The sequence below is a fragment of the Halichoerus grypus genome, chromosome 10 (genome assembly GCF_964656455.1).
Source record: "Halichoerus grypus chromosome 10, mHalGry1.hap1.1, whole genome shotgun sequence".
Taxonomy (NCBI): Eukaryota; Metazoa; Chordata; class Mammalia; order Carnivora; family Phocidae; genus Halichoerus; species Halichoerus grypus.
In genome coordinates this window covers 21,847,287-21,871,935 of record NC_135721.1, presented here as the reverse complement: position 1 = coordinate 21,871,935, position 24,649 = coordinate 21,847,287, and the positions used below count along the sequence as shown (strand labels likewise).

At 40.7% G+C, this 24,649-nt stretch overlaps 1 protein-coding gene and 1 long non-coding RNA gene across 9 annotated transcripts in view; one reads left to right on the top strand and one right to left on the bottom strand.

Moving 5' to 3' along the window:
* RBKS (ribokinase) overlaps positions 1-24,649 on the top strand; it is an 82,187-nt gene that overhangs the window by 5,577 nt on the left and 51,961 nt on the right. For 6 of the 7 annotated variants that reach the window (XR_013441628.1, XM_036090226.2, XM_036090223.2 and 3 more), the window contains exons 2-4: positions 10,152-10,284; positions 21,514-21,577; positions 22,507-22,569. Coding sequence is in view for 6 of the 7 variants with exons in the window: in XM_036090223.2 (XP_035946116.1) it covers positions 10,152-10,284; positions 21,514-21,577; positions 22,507-22,569 (260 nt within the window). In the remaining variant the exon portion in view is untranslated. Of the gene's footprint in view, positions 1-5,517; positions 5,704-10,151; positions 10,285-21,513; positions 21,578-22,506; positions 22,570-24,649 lie in introns of those variants that run through there. The other variant, XM_078056124.1, reaches the window with a different exon arrangement.
* The window catches only part of LOC144379197 (uncharacterized), a 48,598-nt gene continuing 29,242 nt past the window's right edge, over positions 5,294-24,649 (bottom strand). The window contains exons 1-6 of one of the 2 annotated variants that reach the window (XR_013441629.1): positions 20,517-20,601; positions 20,283-20,391; positions 20,001-20,163; positions 16,884-17,071; positions 14,203-14,318; positions 5,294-5,528 (exon numbers count right to left, since the gene is read on the bottom strand). This is a non-coding gene — a long non-coding RNA (uncharacterized LOC144379197). Of the gene's footprint in view, positions 5,529-14,202; positions 16,741-16,883; positions 17,072-20,000; positions 20,164-20,282; positions 20,392-20,516; positions 20,602-24,649 lie in introns of those variants that run through there. The other variant, XR_013441630.1, reaches the window with a different exon arrangement.

Here is a 24,649-nt window from a genome sequence, read left to right as displayed (position 1 = left end):
AGGAATGTTGACCTGAGGAGTGTCATGCATACCCAGTGGTAGAGGAATATCCTTTATTATCCTTTCTGCTCCTTAAATTGGTCTTGAAAGTTGCGTATCAGTTACCCACTCTTAAATTAATATTTTGGTAAACATGTTTCTGTCAACCAGATTCCCTAACATCAAAAGAGATCATTCATGGGAAATTTGCTAATTTTGATCCCTTTGCGGTAAACACCTTAAAAAGTAAACTGCAAAACAAAACAAAAAAGTAAGCTGCACATGACAAAGCAAGCACACTACCATGTGGTATTACAAACAAGTTCCTTTAGTGATCCGTCCCTTTTCCAGCTCTTCACGCCCTAGCGTCTGCACTCTTGGGAGAGGACAGGGGTGAGCTTCGTGATGAATGTCTGTCCAGTATTTTGGTTACTTGTGTACACTATTGAAAGACTGGGACTGTGCTAAGTGCTAGGGATACTGCAATTAGTAAAACATGATCCTTGCTCCAGAGGAACTGCTAGTCCAAAGAAGACAGACACAAAGAGAGATGATTGTAGTGTGATGCGGTTAGCGCCTGCAGGTTCTGTGGGGGTACGGGGAAAACTGCCTGGATGGGATGGATGCCTCCTGAGCCAAGCTTTAGAAAACAAGCAGGTGCTAACCCAGCAGAAAAGAGGAGGGGGTACCTTCTGGCCAGCTGGGATGACACAAGGAGCAAAGTCAGGGCCGTGGGAGTACATGGAGCGTGCCGGGGACAGCCACTGCTGGGTCCGTAGAGCATCAGAGATTAGATGTTACAGAAAGGTCTCATCAGCCATGCTAAGGTGTTTGGGTTTCATTCCATAGGCCCTGGGAACCAGTGAAGGGCTCAAAGGACAAGAATGATATTTCACGTAGCTCACTGGCTGCCAAAGTGAAGATAACGCCTACTCTAACCCATCTTACAAACGTTATTGTGAAGTTCAAATGTGATCTGTTCTTGATTATTCATGATGATGGGAATGTGAAAGAAGCATGAGCACCAAAACCCAAAAATTGTAGATAAGTTAAAATTTTTAATAATTGATTCCAGAATACATTATTTTTTTGTACACTGATTTATCTTTCTAATTATATTTTGCTTAGGATAAAATTAATTCCATTTGTATTTCTTTAACCTACACCAGCAGATGGCAGGAAGAAGTAGCCTAGATAATTACAATGTGGTGACAGAAGTCATTTTGAAATTTAAAGTTTACTATAATTAATTGGCAAAATAGAAAATAAAATACCGGTTTTGTAGTTATTTGTCACTATTCATACTTGCCTTCTTCAATGAATTAAAATGTTTCTCATCAGGAACTTCAATGAATGCTTTAGTCTCACCAGTTCCCTTTCTGCTCTATTTTTCTGCATCCTGATTTTCCCACATACCTTATTGCATCCTCTAGTTGTCCAGTCCCCTCTCACTCATCCCCCTACACACATATTTGTCCTGCCCTCTCCTCCCGCACGTTCTAGCTCCAGGATTAGCTCCTTCTCTACCTCTCTATCTAAGCTTCTCTTCCTTGTCCAGAACTTTGCTCAGCTGGGAGGGAGGAGGTCTGTGTATAATTATTCAAAAAGATTGGTTGACATCAGATGGCATTTTAATTTTTAAATATGTTTCTAACTATTTGACCTATATGCCTCTCCCAGTGCCTTCTGTACTCATTCTTCAATCCTGTGTCAGAGGGATGAAGGAGGATGCGGCCCCTTTTTGTTTCCTTTATTCAGGCCATATTGCTTTTTAATAACTGGTTTACTTTTCTCCCTGGGCTACGCTCGTACACAGCACTTCTGCACTGCTCTTGCCTCACTCTGTGATGTACACAGGCATCTGTCATCTCAGCTATCTCTATAAATGTCTTTCAAGGTGTAGACCATCCATTCAAAAATATTTACTTCTGGGGGCACCTGGGTGGCTCAGTCAGTTAAGCGGCCTGCTCCTGATTTCCACTCAGGTCATGATCTCAGGAACCAAGCCCTGTGTCAGGCTCCGTGCTCAGCAGGGAGTCGGCTTGAGGATTCTCCCTCTCCCTCTCCTTCTGTCCCCCCCTACCATTTGCGCTCTCTCCCTCTCTAAAATAAATAAATCTTCTAAAAAAAAATATTTACTTCTGACCATGATAGAGTGACTAGTACCAGACTTACCTTCCCACCAGAAACCACAAGAAAATGGGATATATAAGGGACAAAATAAATGAAGCAGCTGTTTCAGTCAGATGTTAAGACAACAGGCATGTTATCCCGACGAGAAAGGAAATAAACAGGTGAGTTCCAGAGGCGCATTACTAACCATGGCACAGCGAAAAGAAACTCAAGGAAGTATGGCAATATCAGTGCGTTGAGAAAACCGAGTTCATAGCTTAGGGAGACTAAGGTGGGTAGAATTTGTGGGAACATGTATTGGAGAGGAAGGAGCTAATCAAGGAAGGGTCCAGAAGTCTGCTTAGGAGTCCCCTTTAGTCTGTTGCTAAACACTACATGGACATACATAGAGACTCCACAAAGCTGGGCCACTACTAGAGAGCTCTAAGCTGAACATCTCCCAGAAGTTACACAGGAATGGGAGGTATTGCATTCTATTTGGCCAGAGACATTATTGAACCCCTGGAGCATTCAGTAGAGATCCCAGAAGGACCACAACTTAGTAAAAGGGGTAAACTTGCCCTAAACTAAAGGCTATTCTAAACTCTCCCTAATAAATCTCAAAAGCAATCCTCAAAAGGACCAAACAGATGAGTTACTTAGCTGCCCAAAAAAAGCAAAGTTCAACCCTTTGAAAAATACAACAAAATTAAGACAACAGTGTAACATTTGCAATATTCAGCATTCATTCAAAAATCAATAGCATGCAAAGAATCAAGAAAATGTAATCCATAACCAATCAAAACTGACATAGAGAAATGGTCGGGATGGTGAAATTAGCAGAAAAGGATTTTAAAAGGGCCATTATAAAATGCTCCGTGATTTAAAGAAAAACATGAATGTAGTGAGGAGAAAAGTGGGAGATACATAAAAGAACGAAATAGAAGTTTAAGAAATGAAAAATGCAATTTTTGAAATGAAAAATTCACTTGATGGGCTTATCAGTAGACATTACAAAAGAAAGGATCAGTGTACTTGAAGACAGTAAGAGAGATTATCTAAATTGAAGCATAGAGGAAAAAATGACCAAAATACAGTCTTCATGATCTGGGACAGGGAGTATGTCATTTGTGTAATTGGAGTCTAAGAAGAGTAGTTGAGGCACAAAAAATATTTGAAGAAATAATGGCTGAAAATTTTTCAAATTTTATGAAAACTGTAAATGTATAGATCTATGAATTTCAATGAACCCCAAGCAAGATAAGCATACTGTAAACCGCAAAGCACATTGTAATCAAATTCCTGCAAACCAATTATAAACAAACTCTTAAAAGCATGGGGGGGGGGGACCCGACGTTACATATAAGGGAACAAAGATTCATTGCAGGCTTCTTGTCAGAAATAATGCAAGCCAGGAAAAAAAAAATGAAATCTTTAAAGTGCCTAAAAAATAAACTGTAAACAGAATTTTATATCCTTCAAATATGAAGGGAAATAAAGACAGAAAAACAATAGCTGAGAGAATTTATCACCAGAAACACGCACTACAATAAATACTGAAGGAAGCTCTTTAGGCAGAACCGAAATGATACGAGATGGAAGCTGAGATCTAGCCAAAGGAATGAAGAGCCCCAGAAATGGTTAATATACCGGCAAATACAAAGACTTCTTTCCTCCATTTCTTAATTTCTTTAAAAGGCAATTGATAGTTTAAATTAAAACTAACAGCACAGTGTTGTAAGGTTTATATCCTACAGAAGTAAAATAGGTAACAATACTAGCACAAAGATTAGGAAGGGAAATGGAAGAATAAATTACACTTACAAATAAAGTGGTAATGCTTGAAAATAAGCCATATAAGTTAAAGATGCTCGTTGTAAACTTCAGATCAATCACTTTTTAAAATAGAAAAAAGGGAGGGGCGCCTGGCCGGCTCATTCGGTGAAACACAACTCTTGATCTCAGGGCTGTAAGTTCGAGCCCCACATTGGGTATAGAGATTACTTAATAAAATCTTTTAAAAAAACGAGTTAATAACATCAGTAGTGAAGATGAAATGGAATACAATTAATCCAAAAGAAGATAGGAGGGAAATAAATGAGTATTATAATGTCAAGACAGTGCTATTGATCTGAAGAAAATCATTGGAAAGCCATGAATGTTCTTCCCATGAATGCTCTCACATTTCTGCATCATCAGGACTTTCTGAGCAAAGATCACTAGCACCAGGATTAAAGAATGTTTGAATGGCAAACAAACCTTGCAAGTCAGAGACTTTTCGAGAGATTTATGGACTTCTTCCTTGAACACATTTATTTACATTCTAGGGGCTGTAAATCTAGAGATCTCCCACCCCTTCGCTCCCCTGAGAGGATTCGTTTATATTACAAAGCCAAGGTCACTAGGCCGTGTTTTCTCCCTCTCCTTCCCCACCCCAGAGGGGAGAAGTAACAGCTGTGTCAGCTTTTATATAAACTCCCAAGAATTCATGATTTGGAAGTTCCTCTCATGTCACCCTGGGGGAGATTGGGACACAGAGAGCTAACACAATTATGAGTAATTAAAAAGCTGTCTCTGATCCAGAAACATAGTATTCCTTGTCAGAATGCATGAATACTTAACAAAAATTAGGAATAGGGACATCTCCTGTAAGGTAGTCTGGGAAGGCCTCTCCAAGGAGGTAACATCTGAGCAGAGATGGGAAGGAAGGCAGCCATGTAAGACCATAACATACTCCTCTTTATTGGCTCTCCCCGTGCCTAGCACACTTTTTCACACAAGCAAAATTTAAATAAGGTTCAAGGATAGGACACTCTGAAAGGCTGGCCACTTGTGAACAATATTCTTCGTATCTATTCTATAAATTCAAGGATAGCTACATCTTCAGGCAAAACTACTTTTTAGCCCCAGACTGGTTAGCTAGGAAAAATAGGACTTAATAATCAAAATCAGTTTGTTTTTTAATGGTTTAAAGCATAATTCAGCTTTCATTCCCTTAAATAAATCCTATGTCTGCAAATTTAGGGTTAGGAACCACAGAATGAAGATTTGAAGCTGTTTTTTTGTTTTTTTGTTTTTTACAGAGCTAGAAAGAGATCACTAGGTTGGTTTGGAAATGACACGCATTCCTATAAATGTGACATACACAAATGCTGAGCAGAACAGATAACGGCTGAAGAGTACAGGCAATAGGAATAATAAATGAGTGTAATGAATTTTAATTGGGCAATAATAGTACAATCCCCTATTCTAGAGGCGTACAGGGTGTCACAAGCTTGCAGCCAGAAGAAATGATGGAATGCAAAAAGCCAAAAAGCAACATATCATTCCTCGACTTTGGGCTGGAGCCGGGAGAGTGTGACCTCTTTGGTCGAAAGACTTCTCATCCCTGTTTCACCAGGTCATTCCTTCCTTTGGTATGAATCATCGCTGAGAATCTGTAACAAGCACATCATTGTCAAGAAGCTAAAAGCAATTGATTAGTTGTTCTGATAACACCTGTCAGTGAAATAACTCCGAGCACAAAACCCAGGCATTTAAGGAGTTGACAAGTATTATTAAACCTGTTTTGCAAGAGAAGAAGCTGGTTCAAAGAGGGAAAAGCTGTCAAAGGTAATACAATCAGTAAGTGGCTCAGGCCTGCTGCCTTGCGCAACTAGGCTCTAGCCACGTGACCTCTCAGAGCCCAGAAGACTGCGGGGCCATCTGTGAACATTTAGCAGTGTTTCCTCCTGCGCAAATTTAAAATGTGACATTTTTAAAGCTACGAATTTGTTTTAAATTCAAATATATTTCTTATGATTGGTTTTCTCTGTCTGCGGTTTCTCCCTCATTCAGAAACTTCACTCAATTTTTAATTTTTAAATGGTAGCAACAGTGTATTACTACCAGTATACTGCTCCCTTTTTATTTTCCTTTTAACCCCTTGCCCGTGGCACCCTGCTAAACCTCATGTCTGAATTGGGGCAAATCATATTAATGCTTTCATCGAGGGGATGGTGCGTTGTGCAGGTCCTTTCTTGAGCCAGACCTTAATTTCATGATTTTAATAAGGAAAGAGATAGGAAAGCCTAGTTCAAGGTAAATTAGGATTTATAATTCGGGAATGCTTCTGCCTGTCTGTAACTTTCTAGTTGCTCTCAACTCCGCTTTCCATTCCATTTACTTTAAAAAAAAAAAAATCAATAAAATAAGCAGTAAACTTAGTCTGGGTTCAACAGAAAGGTCACAAGGCAAAGGTCTAAGAGCATATAATCTGTGCACGGCTATAATCCAGGGAGCAAGAAAAGCCTATACAAAGATGCTTGATGTGTTTAACTGGTTACCTGCTGCGGACAGCCGGGGAACTATGACCAAGGAACAGAAACCCTGGAATGGAAAGAGAGTGGCATTGGGCAAGGCTGTGTTGGGTTGCACCTACGAGGAGCCAGCTACCAGCCCAGGTAGCTGGGAAAAGATGCTGAGAAGCCAGATGAATCTCAAGTAGTAACAAGTGGCTTCCCATAATGCACAAATATATTCTTGTTGCGTATACCTCTGTATATAAAGTAAAACATGAACTTTCGCTCCCTCTCTCCACCCTTTTCATGGATACCTATCATTAACATTTCACTTTCTGTGCATTTACATATTATGAGAACATATACATATATCTTTTTATCTTTAAAAAACATGAGTTGTGGCGCTCCCCTCTACCTGTTAGATGCTGCCCGATTCACAAATCGCTTAATAAAGCCAATTTGATCTTTAAAAGAAAAAAAAACATGAACCAGATCATAATAATCTTGTGCTCAGACATTTTTTTTCCACTCATATATTGCTTGCATTAGGGTTAAGATTTATTACATTGTCAGCAAGTTGCTTTTGTCCCATAGAGGTAGACTGATAAACACCAATTTAACATTTGTTGAATTAACACATGAATGAAGAATGATAGTCTGTTTTCTAGTTAGAGTTCCTGCTTATAGGAGAGGAGTGCTGCTAATACTTGTGAATGCAGTGGGCAAGGTCTGGTAACCATGGGATTGTCATTGCCAGACAACTGAACATCCCCACCAGTCTTCCCATTCATCAACCCCGCCACATCCGCATTTCAGAAGTAGGAAATGGAAGCTACCCAGGGGAGACACAGAAAAGAGAGGTGGAGGTGAGGGGCTAATTTTCCCTCTTCCCTTCTCACTTCTTGGCTGAGACCGTGGTAATAAAAGACAGATTAACAAGAGAAAAACAAACAAATGTATTAACCTGTATGCCCCAGGTATACATGGGCGATGCCCAGGGGAAAAGGAGTGACTCTCCAAGGTGATTAAGAATTCAACCTTCTTGATAGGGAAGGGCGGTGGGAGGCCTCTTAGGGGAGAGTAAATGACTTAGGAAAGATGAACTGGCCCTCAGTAGACTAAATAGGAGGTATGACGATGTTTGTGACGTTTGTCTGGGTGTGGTGTTGACTTCTCGTCTGTGACAGGAGTCTGTCCTTGCTGGTTGATGAAATTCCCAGGGAGGGGATTCATGGCTGTTGAGTCTTTTTGGGGGACTGGTCTTGAGGCAGATAAGGGGCAGTTCAGAGAAAGCCTCTCCCTCCATTGGCTACTTTTCACTGGCCGACAGCCCAACATTAGCACTATACCAAAGTGGTACATTTGGCCAGCGTGTCCTGAGCTCCTCCATTCATATTCTGCTACCCTTCAGGGAGACAAGGGAAGTCTCTTTAAAAAATTCACTCAGTCAAAAAATATGTTAAGCCCATGCTAAGTGGCAGGCACTCTGGATAAAATGGCAGACTTGGTCCTTGTCCCCATACAGGGAGAGTCTACAATTGAAGGAAGAAAGAAAGAGTAGGGCAGAGATGCAGAAAGAAAAGAGTAGAATTCCAAAGGAGGGAGAAATTTTAGTGATGGCTAAGTTAGTACAGTGCTTGTGTTAATATAAGTTGTTTAGAAAGGAGTTTTAAATCCCAGCCATCTGCTCCCACATCAAACACAACACCGTATCCCCGATTTCACTCCTCCGTCCTATATACACATCCCAATAATCATCTGCTGATATATTTTTCATGATTTCCTACAGCCAATAATAAAAAATATACTTGATTCAAACCAGAGGACTGGGACCCAGATCTAAGTATAAACATAGTGGAAGTCATAAGTTTCTATACCGACAGTCTTACTAATTAAGTTATTTGGCCTGTTTTTAGCCACATTGGATATTTTTTTCTTTTTAAGGTTGTTAGGGATGTTTGTAGCAGCATCAATAAGCCAAGAAGTCACATAGTTACTCAGTCGCACAGATTACTCATCATTGCCTGTTCATAACAGAATCCTAAAATGTTTAAGATTTCTGATGCAAATCAAAATCTCATCATCACTTGTCATTGCTAAATTAAATGACAGGATAATAACATTACATTAAAACCATTTTTCTCTTGATTGAGTACCTTTTTCAGAAGTGAACCTTGTAGATGGATATTTTTTTCATCAGTACTATAAATGCATTTAGAATAGGAGGTAAAAATAGCACTGAAAAGGGGAGGAGTGGAATAGAATGTTTTCAAATTATTGATGAGTCTCTTGAATCTCAAATAGCCATATTTGACACTCCAGTGTTAGGGAATGGAGTAGTTTAGCCCAATTTACTGAGACTTTTAGAACTACATAAAGGAGGTGCACAGGTTGAACTTGGTCATTATCAACACCATCGTGTGTTCTTGGCATCAGTCATAGATCATCCCATTGCAAACAGGCTGTTAGTGATCTGTGGGAATTGGCGTTGTCCAGGTACTCTAAGATTAGGCACAAGAGACTGATTTCAGATAGATCACAGCCTAGGTGGGAAATGAATATAAATTTCAGATCTGCCAAAACAGGGTAGGTTCTCAATCGACTTACTGTCGTGAACTTCCCTCTTGGCCTTTCTTTCCCATCTAAAGCTAATTAACCTTTTTGGTCACACCTGCCATCGCTCCATCTGGCCCTCAGCCCACTTCTTTCTGGCCATCCAGTCCTCATGCTGATCAAGCCCATCTTCCTCACTCACTGACTCACACTCACCCTTTTCATTTTCACATCTTCTGTCCTTCAAAGATGTTTCCTCACATCTTCCAGTTTAATGTTATGAAAATCATACCTGGAGGAAACCTTTTACTCTGACTTTTTGTCTCCTTTACTAAAACCCTCACCAGGCAGTAACAGGTGAGTGAAAATCCTTAGCTCTTGGAGAAGTCCACGATGGTAGAGACTGAAACCGGGTTGGCTAGGAGGTGACAATAGTTGAATCTGGGTGATGAGTGCATGGGGGTAGGGAAGTCAATATACTGTTTTCTCTAATTTTATAGGTTTGAAATTTTCTGTAGTAAAAATTTTCAACTAAACTTAGCTCTCTAGAATCCATTTTTTAAGAATAGATGCTCTTTTTGAGTCAGTACTTGAAATGGGTGGGATACAGGATGGACTGGGACTAACACCTATCCTGCCATCAAAATAATAACCCACTCCTGCCCCCACCTGCCAGGAAACAAATGGGATTCCTTAGCGCCTAGAATTGCAACTTCCCTCTTCTCCTTAGGTCCTTTCTGAACATGGTTACCAGAGCCCTGGTACACTTCCTACTTCTTGTTAAAGTGACCAGATAAACCAGTACAGAAACACACATTGACTTGGTCCCATGTACAAGTCCCACTGTGAATAAAGGTCTGTGCTGGGCACTGGGAAGTGGGAATCGGAAGGGACTTCCATCCAAGAGCTCCCCATGATGGAAAATGGAGGCATGCATGAACACCCCTGATGCAGCAGACACTAGAAACTGAAGTGGCTCTAGGAGCGCGGCTGTGGGACTGTGGGGGGACGGGCAGGCATCCTGTCAGCAGATGCATTCTGGATATCGAGGCCAACTACCAAGTGTTATCTTAAAGGAAAAGGTGATCTTCTCTACTTCTGCTTGCATTTCTGATGGCTAAGACTAGACTCCATCAGAGAACCTTCCCTCTCTCTTCTGAAGAACTTAAATTGATTGCAGTTACCAATGTGCCTTTTTTTTTTCCTTCTCTTTTTAAATTATGGCAGTCTTACTTCTCGTTTGCCAAAAACCGGAGAAACCATCCATGGACATAAGTTTTTTATTGGCTTTGGAGGGAAAGGTGCCAACCAGTGTGTCCAAGCTGCCAGGCTTGGAGCAAAGACATCCATGGTATGCAAGGTAAGTGTAAAGGACGGTGGAGAGGATTCTAGAGGCAAGGGTCTGGTTTTAAGACTTGGTTTTTATTTTTTAACTATTTTAAAGGGAACAATTCAGTGGCATTTAGTACATTCACAATGTTGGACAACCACCATTCTCTTAGTTCCAGAACATTTCTGTCATTCCAAAGTAAAACTCCTTACCATTAAGCAGTTTCCCCCCATACCCCACCCCCCAACCTCCTGCGTCTGGCATCCACCAATCTGCATTCCGTCTCTGTGGATTGATCTATTCTGGAGATTTCCTCTAAATGGAATCATAGGATACATGACATTTTGTGTCTGGCTTCTTTGACTTAGCATAATATTCTCAAGGTTCATCTACCTTATAGCATGTATCTATTTTATTCCTTTTGTGGCTGAATAATATCCCATTGTATAGACCATAATTTGTCTATCCACTTGTTTGTTGATGGACACTTGAGCTGTTTCCACGTTTTGGCTGTTGTGAACGGTGCTGCTGTGAACACGCATGTGCATGCACTTTGCTTGAGTATCCGCTTTGTATGGTTGTTAAAGATTGAAATAGGAGGGAGTCTTTTTCCTTATCCTTTATATTCGTTTCTACCTCACTGAGTCCTCTGGGAAGTAGCTTAATGCTGCATTCCTTTAACTTACTGAGCTTCTAAGTGAAGGGTGAGAAGTGAGAGGAATTCGCCTACTCCACTGGGTTTCTATACTCTGGCTTCTAAACAGCAGAAGTCACCCGGTTTTTAGCAATTTTTGCTGCAATACAGCTTTTGGAAACTTGGTCTAATAAGTGGTGATTCACTCATCTCTAAGTTATTTCTTCTAATGCTAGCTCTTGCATCAGAAAGGAATCTGGGCCTTAATGAACTACCTCTAACTAATCCTTAGGCATAGTTCTGTTTTCAGGTATGTAAGGAAATGACAGTAAGATACAATAGTCCCTATTCCTATTCATCTGACTGAAATCATTCGAAAATAAAATTGGCTGCCAAAGGTTCAATGTTTGCGTGTTTAATGAAATTTTAAGATGCTAGCATTACTGGCAGAACACTAAAGTTTATTTTAGGAAAGCTAGACTCAGTCTACACACTAAAGGATAAGAAAAATCTAAGAGATTTAAAAGAATGAGCTCACTCCTGTGAGCTGGGTCAGTTTTACCAAAATTTCTCTGCAATGTCATTTCCCATTGTATACAGCACTCTTCTCTCCACAGGAATCTTTCAATGATGTACAAACTATACAATTATCATTTCATCTGCTAATGAGCTGTAGTTTTATTTCTAATTTATGATTAACCTGATGAAATTCTTATCTAGCTGTTTGGTCAAAAACATCACATGAAGCACAAGATTCAAAGTAAGAAACGCACATCTTCTAAGGTTGAACTCTTAAGTGTCAGTTAATCAGCCATTATTTTTTTTTTTTAAAGATTTTATTTATTTATTTGACAGATAGATACATAGCGAGAGAGGGAACACAAGCAGGGGGAGTGGGAGAGGGAGAAGCAGGTTTCCTGCCGAGCAGGGAGCCCGATGCGGGGCTCGATCCCAGGACCCTGGGATCATGACCTGAGCCGAAGGCAGACGCTTAACGACTGAGCCACCCAGGCGCCCCAATCAGCCATTAATTATTGATGACCTAGTACGTGCTAGGAATTATGGGGCTTGGAGAGGGAGCTACTGTAGGCCTGACCGATCCTATACTTGATTAGAAATGAAGGGCCTGGGGAGTCATCAGATGGTGCTGACTTAACGGGCTTGGGAACTGGAAGGAGGAGGATATTTCCTGGCCGGGAAAACATGGACAGAGAATTGGTATTGGAAGCAAAGTACCAAAAATGGCTGCTCTGGGAAGAGAGGAGTTCCCTCGAGCTGGAGCCGTAAAAGGAGAGATTAGAGAACCCCTCTTGGAAGCTTCATAAATGCTATTCATGTAGCCATGAAAGTCAAAATTGGATGTCCCCTGGGATCTCATCCAATTCGAAGATTGAGATTGGTGTTATTTTGGGTCTGTTGAATTTGAAGCAAAGAGAAACGCAAAATAGAAAATATTTGAGTTGTGGAACTGAACTTGGGAAGTGAATCATACAGCCGTCAGGAGTGGATGTGAGAGGAATAGACAGCAGAGGGCTGTATTTGGGGAAATGGCACAGTCAGGAGTTTGATAAAGCAACAGTGCTGTTTGTTTTATTCTGGTCTGCGTACGACAGTGCACGGGAGCACCTGTACAGTTGGGCAAGCTGTTCATATCCGCAGTGCCCCAGTGCAGCTGTCGGCCATTCAGCCCCGCGCTCGGTTTTAGCCTGGGTGTCCATACAGAGAGGATGAGAAAGCATGGCTTCAGCCAAAACCCATACGGGGTGACTTTGCTTAGACCACCTGGAATCTTTAGACACAGATTTCTTTAAGCTTAAACACATTGCATAATATTCTCAGATTTCTTCAAAAGAAAAATATCTTTTTTATAATAGAAACTGTTGTTATCCATTCATGATATTTTTCCATGGTGAACTATATTCTTATTAAGCCAAATAGCCAACCTGCTATATAGCAGTTTTTTTAAGATGACAAATTCCAAGTAGAAACCAAAATCATGAAATGACTCAAGATAAAAATGAACAGATGGAACAAAAGAAAAACAGGTAGAAAATTTCCTTCAGTTTTCTTAGCAACATTAACTTACCTACGACCACCCTGCAACAAACTAAAATCCAAGCTCTGGTGAAGTAAGACTGATGGCACATGCAAAACAGCTTATATTGAGCTCAGGGGAATTATTTGCCAAGATATTGTGACAAGGACTATTAAGCAAGAGCCCATCAATATGCATCCAGTGAAACATGTAATCATAAAACACTTGAAGTCGTTAAGGAGTTGTACAGTCAGTTGTCACCTGAGTCGTGGCCCCAAGGCCACAGCCCAAGGAGAATTGGAAGTGATATTTTCAGATTACAAATCCAGGCAGATATCATAGAAAATGAAAGTCTTGGGGCGCCTGGGTGGCTCAGTCGTTGGGCGTCTGCCTTCGGCTCAGGTCATGATCCCAGAATTCTGGGATCGAGCCCCACATCGGGCTCCCTGCGCAGCGGGAGGCCTGCTTCTCCCTCTCCCACTCCCCCTGCTTCTGTTCCCTCTCTCACTGTGTCTCTGTCAAATAAATAAAATCTTAAAAAAAAAGAAGAAGAAAATGAAAGTCTTGGGACGCCTGGGTGGCTCAGTCGGTTAAGTGTCTGCCTTCGGCTCAGGTCATGATCCCAGGGTCCTGGGATCGAGTCCCACATCGGGCTCCCTGCTCCACGGGGAGCCTGCTTCTCCCTCTGCCTCTGCATCTCTCTCTCTGTCTCTCATGAATGGATAAATAAAATCTTTAAAAAAAAAAAAAAGTGGGCGCCTGGGTGGCTCAGTTGGTTAAGCGACTGCCTTCGGCTCAGGTCATGATCCTGGAGTCCCAGGATCGAGTCCCACATCGGGCTCCCTGCTCAGCAGGGAGTCTGCTTCTCCCTCTGACCCTCCCCCCTCTCATGTGCTCTCTCTCTCTCTCTCTTTCTCTCTCTCAAATAAATAAATAAAATCTTTAAAAAAAAAAAAAAAGGAAAAGAAAATGAAAGTCTTCTTGGCAGGGCAAAGAGTCTGTGAGAATACCTTTCATAGGACTTCACCCGATTTTCTTAATTGTTTCCTCCTCCATCATTCCATTCAAGCTAAATGTTATTTCTTGATATCCAAAACTGGCTGCTCAGGAGGGCCAGGGTAGAAAAAAAAGAGTTCGAGATGCAGTGGCCCAGTCTGAGCCCAAAGAGCCTGCTTCTTATGTGGTGGGAAGAAGCCCTGAACAGGTGTGGACCCGAATGACCCAGATCTGAAATCAGCCAAGTGAGAAGACCTTCAAGAAACTACCTGGTCTTACTTACCCTGAACATGACACTCTCAAAACTCTCTAGGGACGCTTGGCTGGCTCAGTCGGTAGAGCACGTGACTCTTGATCTTGGGGTCCTGAGTTCAAGCCCCACACTGGGCATAGAGCTTCCTTTAAAAAGAAAAAAAAAACCACCTCTGTAATATAAGCAGCTGTGTGTTTTCCTTGCAGAATGGGCAGATATTAAGCTGTGTGACAGAAGCGGTGTGTTAGAGCCCACGCCGCTCAAAGTCTGATCCTCAGGCCGGGCCGTAAACTGTCACTGGGTCTGAACAGGAATTAAGAGTAAGCAATTAGCAACAGTTATAGCATTTGACAGAATAGTGATATAGCTGATGAATATAATAGTAATAATAAATTAAGCCTGGTATTTTGTAGGACTCTTTTCTGTTTTTATTTCATTGTTGTTATATTTTACAGAATTATTAGTCCACAGTGGATTGAAAATGAAAAAAAGAAAAAAAACAGCCTTCACTACAGATGGCTTGAAAAGCAGTGTATTAGAGTACTCATCATCTTAACAAAAAAGGTTAGGTTGTCTGTTAGATTACTGTGGGACAGTCAACTGATTGTGCATTAAGATTTAGTTTTCAGAGATCAAAAAGTAGTCACCAGCGTTTTCCAGGTTATATATAATGATGTGAAACTGCTGAAGGACGACTGACTAAAACTACTGGCTATATTGATTAGAATGCCTGGCCACATGTCCAAATACAGGGTACCCTAGGACCCAAAGCAAATAAACAATATGTGTCTCATACAGGAAGAATGGAAGAAAATTGGATTACCACCAGCGACCTCTTACCTCCTACCCACCTCCACTCTCAGATAAGCAGGACTCATAAATGGTGACTGTAACATTAATTTTCTATGTTCAAGGCCATTATCCCCATTTAGATGGGATTTAAACCACCAGAGAGCTTGAACAACAGGAATTTTCTGTATTCTTCTGTCCTCTTTTATGACAAAGCCACAAGTGACAAGTCAAAAGGTTAATATGAGGGACTTAATTCAAAAAAGCAACGGCTGGGTTTTGTTATAGGACAACAAATGCATGTTAGGCTCCCAAACCTGCTGTTCATCATGACCCTCAGGCACTGAGAAGTCACAAAATGTCTTGTATAACAAAGATTAAATTGCATTCAACTTGGTTTTAGTGTTAATTATATTTCTGTGCATTGTAACTTTGAGAACTGGTAACCTGTTTTAATAGAAGTGATAACTTTTTTAGCAGAAATATTCGACTTCATTTGACCTTGGGTAAGATATCTTGGTCCTCTAGGTTTTACTTACCTCAACTATATGTTGATAGATGGAATTCCTAGATGTTTTCTACCATTCAGGGATTCCAAACAGCCCATTCCTCAACCATTTTGAAACGTGGACATTCAATATATGGTAGTGCTAACTGCAGTCACCTTCCTCGGCACTGGATCCTGGTTCTGGACTGTGGAAGCCACTGACTGGCTCTCCCTCAATGCAGAGAGCCTTCTCGGTGGTAAAAGTGAAGGAAATACCTCAGGACCCTTAGCTAGAGGAAATGCTCATGCTCCTGATCCACCCAGTCCTGCTGTTTTCCATTATTCTAATTTACATCTCTCTATAGCTGCATTATCCAAGATGGCAGCCTCTAGCCATGTGTGGCTGATTTAACTGTAATTAAGATAAAATTTTAAATTGAGTTGCTTTATCATACTGACTACATTTCAAGTGCCTGTTTGGGGTAGCACAGATAGAGAGCATTTCATCACTGCAGAAAGTTCTGTTCAACTGCATGACTCTAAAAGCTTCAGGGAAGAGCTGAGCCTGGGATTTCCTGAAGAGCAGCTGGGATTCTAGGAGTTACCTTGACTTAACTGCAAGTGGTTGTCCATAATTGACGATGACCTGGCTTCTTTCACCTGGAACATGCTTACCCAGGCTACCTAAGACTATGTGCTTTTCCCAGAATCCTTCTGCCCAAAAGTATTTCACTGCTGCTACTGAAAGAGTATAGGAATGCCTTCCAGGGGGCTATTAGAAGCAAAACCTTGTATAAGACCTTCTGGCAGCCACAGCTAGGACAGTCTGAGTGCCTGTAGTCATGTCCCTTTAAGAATGATAAGATAGGCCAAGGAAAATGAACAGACAGGCAACTAAGATGACCAAATACTTACAGAACACATTTCACGCACAGGACTTAAGGAGGGATAAATATACGCTAAGCTAGAGTCTCCGATAAGCTTCTAGGAAGGCTAGACTTTTAGGAAGATTGTTTAGGCAAACAATATAAGGTGGTATTCAATTAAATATTTAATGGTATCTACTAGGAATGCTCTAGGAGTTGAAATGAGAGCATTAAGAAGAGCTAGGATAGGGGAGGTAGGCCTTAAGTTGCACTTGAAAAACAGGTGAGGTTTGATTAGATGGAGGGGGAAAGGATTTCTAAGTTCTCAGAAGGCAAGAAAATAGACACAAATATATTGTACTCACCTTGTGTTTTAACACAGTCAAATGATAACATCAAGTTAATAGTGCCTTTCTGCTGACCACTCTGTAGAACAGAGAAATCCAATGATTTTTGCCAAATACGAGTGTTAGAGAAGCCCACAGAGAAAGGGAGGCAAGCCTGGTGACATCAAAATGAGACCGGAGTCCGCAAACACAAACGTGGCACTGTGTGTAGCTTTACAATACCTTGATCCCCGTGTTGGACCCTATTGGGCCTCTCGCCCCGGGCAGACTCTGCAGGCCACATTCCGCATTCCCACTTAGTTGACTTCCCAGCGTAGTGCCAGGCAGGACCGCTCTCCTTCCTCGTATCGTCCACACCAAGCTTCACACGCACTCTCCCAGCGTTCATCCTGCAATCCAGTGGGCCTCAGCTGGAGGCATACATTGTAGTCACCTGGGGCGTGGGCCACGGTCCCACCTACATGGGCTGATTTCATTGATCTCGGGTGTAACCTGGGCACCAGGATATCTGTAAGCTCCTCGGGAGCTCTAATGCCCAGCGAAGGCTGAGAACTCCTGGTTTCCTACCTGCCAGAGAGAACTCACCCCAGTCCCACCCTACCTGGCTCAGGTGGAACCATTTGCAGCAAAATGTAAAGAATTTTAACTAGCTGGATAATGGCAGAACTGAAATTCGATTCCAAGTTTCCTGACTCCCATTCGCACTATTTTGCTTCATGGCCAAGATACTTACACTTAAAGTTCTCTTATCAATTTGATAGGCAAAATGTGACCGGGAAAACAGAAGCCTCCAAAAATACCTACGAAGGTTCCCCTATGATATTATTATGTCAAGTCCTTTTTGTTTCAGGACCATTTGAAATCATTCACTGTGATTTTTTTTTCTTTTTTTATTTAAATTCAATTAGCCAACATCATTGGTTTCAGATGTAGTGTTCAACAATTATTCACTGTGATTTTCATTTACAGTCATTACAAATCATTCCATTTGTATCATTCACTGTGATTTTCAAGATGCTTTCAGTCCGCTCTCAATGGCAGGCACTGTATGGCACCTGAGCCTTGGTTCCACTCCTCTGATGTCTGCTTATGAATTTCCAGTTCCTGGGGAAGAGGCTTACATTTGAGTCAGAAGTAGCCAAAGGGGGTTGGAAGATGTTCGCTTCTCTCGACCTTTTTTTTAAAGTCAATCGAGCAGAATAAATGATTGTGTAAGAGGTTTGAGGGTGGGGAAACAGGGAAAATGGCATTCTTTTAGTATGACATTGCCCAAAGCATCTGTGCTACTCTGTAATGCAGAAGGAAAAAAGAGCCCTCAGATCTCTGCTGCTTTTTGCCTACGTTTCGATATAATAAATGTGTATGTCTAAGACACACACATGCTCGTGGTTGGCTCTGTTATTCTTATGGAAGTAACAGGATACCCGGTTACGTTAAACAGCATTAGTTTCACCATTAATGCAGATGTTATGTTTTTATTACAATAATAGTAATACAGTCTTATTTTTAAAATAATTCAGTGCCCCCGCCTGCTTGCTTCCATGACCAGGTGCTCTTCTATTTGAAAATAGGGAGCAACAGGAAGAATTGGAAGCATCAGGGAGAACCACACAGGCAGGATTGAATGCAAGCAGCAGGTATTCCCCAAGGGAAGTGGCCATGGAGGCAGCAGTACCGAGCTGGTGATGATGAGGATGGGGACAGGGACAGTGATAGCACCGAGCCCTTACTGAATCCTTTACAGTTGTCAGCCCGCTTCTTGCGGGTTATTTTATCCCCACAGCAAACTCACTGTGACTCTCCAGATAAGGAGACTGAGGCCGAGGGGCAGTTACAGCGGCTTGCCCCAAACCACACGGGTCAACTTCCCTGACACAAATGTGAATATCGCCCTCCTACTCAGTTCTTTTACTTGGTAATGTGTCACCACGACCCTGAGGCAAAGTTAATGCAGCTAAGGTTGACTTCTCTTGATCCTCCGCAGCGTCGTTACTTTGCCATTATTTTTTAATTACCAGATTTTTATTTTTGTCATGGAAATTCCAAGAGGGCAAAGGCAAAGTATTTTTGTTCCACGTCTCACATAGACAGCGGACAGATTTGCCAGGAATTCACTATTGGAATAAATCTGGAACCATCACCATCCCTGAGGGACGTTGCCCTTCAGGTGATTCCCAGAGCAGGAAGAAGACAGGCAGCATGGGGCATCTGGGGGGCTCAGTTGGTTAAGCGTCTGACTCTTGATCTCAGCTCAGGTCTTGACCTCAAGGGTCTTGATCTCAGGGTCGTGAGTTCAAGCCTCAGATTGGGTTCCATGCTAGGCATGGAGCCTACTTAAAAAACATTACAAATAAAATACGACTGCAGCAAGCCTGCAAAATGCAGTTACCATGAGCATAATCCCTGATTATGTCTTGGATGGGCACGATATTCCACTTGGTGTGACAGGTGCCTCTCTAGGTCTGATTTTCCCTCCGACAGTTTCTGAGGGCAAAGCCACATGCTTTTTGGTTTTCTCCTCCCTTTGAACAATTCTTCCTAATCCCTGCACTTCCTGATGTTTATATCATCGCACCATTGATCAAATATGCCTTTGAAATTCACCTTAAACAGATTTTGCCTGTATTAAACTGATAGGAAAGGGGAGAGAAGTTTCTTCGCTCTAATCTGTACCAGGCCCCACATGCCTAGGAATGGCCTTCCTCTAATCCCTACAACATTCTTATAATGATGCTTTTCCAACTATATAGTATCTTGATTGCCCATGGGAGAGAGCTAAATAATGTTTAAAAAAAAAAGAAGAGAAAACAATTTATTTCTGGTATGAATCTTTGACCTAAGAAATGGGATGCTTCAGTAGATAAACGGCCAGCCTTCCATGAAGAAAACTTTTGATAGATTACCTCCTTCCACCGGGGAGCTCTCCCCCACAGCATTGCTTTCTAGTGGATGCTCTTCATTGTAGAGATAGAAATTGTTAATAAGAAATTATTATATATTGTTCAAGGTTATTGGCTAATCAGCATTTCTGCCAGACAAGGAGCACAGGGAAAAATGTCCTTTGAGGAAGAAGTTCTCAGAGGTGGCATTTAAATCAGGGGTCAGCACACTACCACTCATGGGGCAAATCTTGCCTACTACGTATTTTTATAAAGTTTTATTGGAACACAGGCACATCCATTTGTCTACAGATTTTCTTTGGCTGCCTTCACTCTACAACAGCAGAGTTGAATAGTTGCAAAAGAGACCATCTGGCCCACAATGTCTAAACTATTACCTCTCTGGCCCTTTATAGAAAAATATTTTCCAACCCCTGATCTAGACAATCCAAAATCTTACCAGGAAGTTTTCTCTTCACTCATTGAGGATCTTGGCCCAAGTAAATCTCTAGGTTTCTTTCTATTGATATATCCCAAAGGGAGCGATTTTCTGTGGAAAAGCAGAGCACAGCAGGAGTGGCTGAGACCCAGATAGATACATGATCCGTTGAAGTAGTGCTCACCTGCAGGACAGAGAAATAGTAGTTCAGGAGTGGCAAGCCTAAAGCCTACAGGTGCCAAGCAGGTAACATAAATTGCAGTAGGCCAGGTGGGGGCTCTGGTCTAGAGAGCATGCACTCACCTTTGGGGCAGTTCCAGCTGGGTAGCCTTGCAGGAATGTGGGCCCAGTGTTACCAGAACCTCTGGATTTTCAGGACCTCCTGGAAATTTGTTTTTGTGAAGTCCCCTAACTGGTTAAAATTTAAAAGAAAGTAGGAGAAAACCAATATAACACTGTATGTTAACTACACTAAAATTAAAATAATAAAAATAAAAGGGCATCTGCACAAAAACCTGCACATTAATTTATCATTACCAAAATTTAGAAGCAACTCAAGATGTCCTTCAGTGGGTAAATGGATAAACTGCAGTACGTCCATACCACGGAACATTTTTCAGCACTAAAAAGAAATGAGTGATTAAGCCACAAAAAAGACATGGAGGAAACTTAGATGTATTTTCTAAGTGAAAGCCAGTCTGAAAAGGTTACAAAGACAAAACTATGGAGACAGTAGAAAGATCAGTGGTTGCCAGGGGCTTGGACAGAGAGAAGGATGAATAGGCAGAGCACAGAAGGTTTTTACCCCAGGGAATCCATTCTGGATAATACTATAATGGTGGATGCATGTTTATACATGTGTCAAAACACATGGAATGTACAACACCAGAGTGAACCCTAACTTAAACTATGGAGTTTCGGTGTAACAATGTGTCAAACATAGGATCAATGATTGTAACAAATGTGCCACCTTAACCATGTTGCCTATGAATGGAAGAGGAATGGGTGCCCAAGGGAAAAACTGAAGTATCATTTCCAGAATGCATGCTAGGATGCAAAAGCAACAGACTTCCATGATACCGAGTTACCCAAGTTAGCGAGGGCTTTTTAAATTCCCTCTTCTCTGAACCCATCCTGTGTCAGGTAAGATTCTAAAACACCAGGCAAGTCATTACAGAGATGCCCTCATTTATAGTGAAGTACAAACAACTGAGATTCTTCATAAATATTGAGGACTGTTGATGGTAGACAGCTCTGTCTCAGTGGGAGTTTCCACATGAACAGATCAAAGTGAGAGCAGAGTTCTAGAACTCCTGACAGTCATTAAATGCTTCACGTTTTAGGTAGGATATAAGTGGAACAATTCTTTGGGCTGAAATCAAGTCTAGCATCTTACATTAAGAAGATTAATTAGCTAATGTTTATAAAGTACTGTGCAGATATGCCCTTTTAAAATGCTAAAGTATTCTAAAAACTACATTGTAGCATTTTACTAAATGTAAAAGATCTAACATTCATCATTTTTTTGGTACAGGTTGGCAAAGATTCTTTTGGCAAAGACTATATAGAAAACTTAAAACAGAACGATATTTCTACAGGTAAAATTGCAACTTTTTTAAAGTTAGTTTTTATGACTTTCCTCTGGTATCTGGTTACAAGAACAGTTGAATATAGAATAGAATTATTAGATCCTCCTCTGGTGGCCAGAGAATTTTTATGCACAGCCTCGTCTCGTCTTACTTAAATGTCATTTGGTTAATTCTTTCATGTACATTCCTCCAGATGGGAATAAAATGATAAGAGGTTACAAACCTTCATCTCGTAGAAATGTTTCAAAAGCAGGTGACAAGAGAAAACAGGTGCTGCATTCACAAAAGATATTTTAAGAAAAGTCATTGACTGTCATGGCTGGAAATGATCTTGGAAACCACTGAAGCTGATGCCATTGTTGCACAAAGAGAAACTGAAGGCCAGACTGGTTCTCAACGTGTCCAAGAGCACACAGCTAGTTGGAGCCAGTCAGGAGCAGAATGCAGGTCTTTGGCTCCATTTCAAGGCTTTTCGCTGCTGCCAAAGACCGCCTGATCAACATTTCCATTTACACTCCAGACCATGATTCTTGATGAGATGCAAAGCTTATGAAGAAACACAACCAAGTTCATTGTATAGGTTTGACCTTTAATTTCTCAACTCAAGTCTGTCATTTCTTTCACTGAAGAAAAGAAATGTGACGATCTAGAGGAATGCAGATGTATCCACTATGATTAATGTGGGCAAACTGGAAGGGGGGTGGTTTGCTGGGTTGTTACTAATGTAGAGCAAAGGTGCAACTAAGTGTAAAGGCTTCTGTCTTCGTTGTTGTATAGGTGATGGGTATAAATTAGCGCTAATTGCTTATTTCTTTTATCATTCCAGATGGTTAAAGGTTAAAAAGTTTTTCCAAAGATGAGTGGTGCATTGAAATTGCTAAGAGAGATTATCCATGCCAGGCTGTGTGTATATGATTGTAATTTCTTTTTTCTTTTAGAATTTACATATCAGACTCAAGATGCTGCTACGGGAACTGCGTCTATAATTGTCAATAATGAAGGTACGTGTTTCGCATATTGAAGTGTCATTTCATGAAACAGTTCATGTCCAGAACGAGAGTAGGAGCATCAATTTTTACCGTAATCCTATGGATCTCTTCCTATACCCACCGCTCCAAGGCCCCAAGTGTGGTCTTTCCCATCTAACTGTGCATGTTTCCCTTTATTTATACTTCCCAACTTGATCATTTAAATATAAAATTTTCCATCAATACATAGGAAGTGTTACAGTTGCCTCAAAATAATATTTATATCCTGAAATGTCCCATTACCCTTCATATGAACTCAGAATTGATATTTGTCTTTAAAAGCAGTTAAGTATTCATCTGTCATTTCAGTTATACCAGGTAAATAAATGTAAATAGATAGGTGCACAAGGAAGTTAATGAATCATATTTATAGAATATTTACTGAGCAAATGGCAGCAACTAATTACTTCTAACTTATCATTAGTGTTCAATTTTGTCTGCTCTTTAAATGGCAATCAAATCTCAAAAGCCTATATATACAACTAAGTCTGTCTGTCACAGGGCCTTGCAACAGTTGAAACATTTGTCTTTAAAAACAGTAACTTCCCTTTACCCTCAAGTAAAGTTTTCATCATTTCTGCCAACTATTTTAAATATTAAAAAAAAAACCTATGTGAAATTCTTTAATTCAGAATGAATATTCAGAAGTACCAAGCATTTCATGGGGCACCTCAGACAGAACCTGGTGCATTGTGGGCAGTCAGTGTGCACTTTGTGAAATTAGGATTTGTCATAAAATGTCTTTGATTTGTAATATAGTTTCATACAATCATTTCTCACAGAAGATATGGTATTTTTAGTTCTACTCTAGTGATCCCAGAGTTGCAATAACAACAATGAAAAAATGTATTCCACTTAAAGAAGATAAAATTTTTCATTCTAACAATAGACAGTCTGTGTTCATTACTTTCAGCTAAATTTTAAGTAATTATTGCTGTCAACAGCAGTTCATTCCCTGTCTTAAACCTCTTTTTTGTGTTCTAGGGATATCTTCGAGTTCCATTTCTTCCTTATCGATGTAGCAAGAAACTACACTTTCCATGCAAAGATATAGTTTAATATTGTGTATTGAGTGCCTGTTATGCTAGAACTTGTCTGATTTATATATTGTATCTGGTAATGCCCTTGAGACTCTAGATTGTCATAGAAGAGCTAACACAAATACCCAGAGAGGGGACCATCAGCTCCTTTAAGTGAAGGAATGAGTAGCAAGGTAAAGTAAAGAATTCAGTTTTGACAAGTTAAATTGGAGGCATGAATGATCTGGCCATATGGCCATGTCTACTGGACAGCTGTAGTCTTGGTCTTGTTGCTTATCAGCCAAGGCCAGGCCAGAAACGTAGATCCAGGAGTCAGCAGCACAGATGCAGAGAGAATGAGGTCACTGAAGGACAAAAGGAAGGAGATATGCTGTCTTTCAGTGTGTGGGTACTTTGAATTTTTCCAGTACCAAGATTGGGTTTATGCTGAACCATCCCCACCTTATTAAGTCCTCCTTGTGGCCAACAGACACATCTGTGGTAAGATGATAGGCTAGCATGTGTTCTGTGTTCAGAGGTAATTTTAGGTCATGTCTATACAAGATCAGCACAAGCAGCCTGGAGCACAGAAAAGAAATGACCGCTGTAGTTCGTCCCCTAGATCCATGCCGTCCAAAAGAAACGTGATGCAAGCCACAGACAGAATTTGAAATTTTCCATGAGCCACATTTTAAAAAGTCAAATAGGTAAAATTAATCTTAATATACTCACTTAACCTGAAATATCTAAAATACCCTTTTCAACATGTAATCAAAATGTTCTTAAAAACTACTGAGATATTTTACCTTTTTTTTTTTATTTTTTTGTACCCGGTCTTTAAAACCTGCTATGTACTGGGTGTTACATGCAACTAATGAATCGTTGAACACTACAACAAAAACTAATGATGTACTGTATGTTGGCCAACTGAACATAATAAAAAAGTTTTAAAAAATAAAAATAAAATCTGCTATGTATTGTACAATTGAAGCACATCTCAATTTAGACCAGACACATTTCAAGTGCTCGAGGGC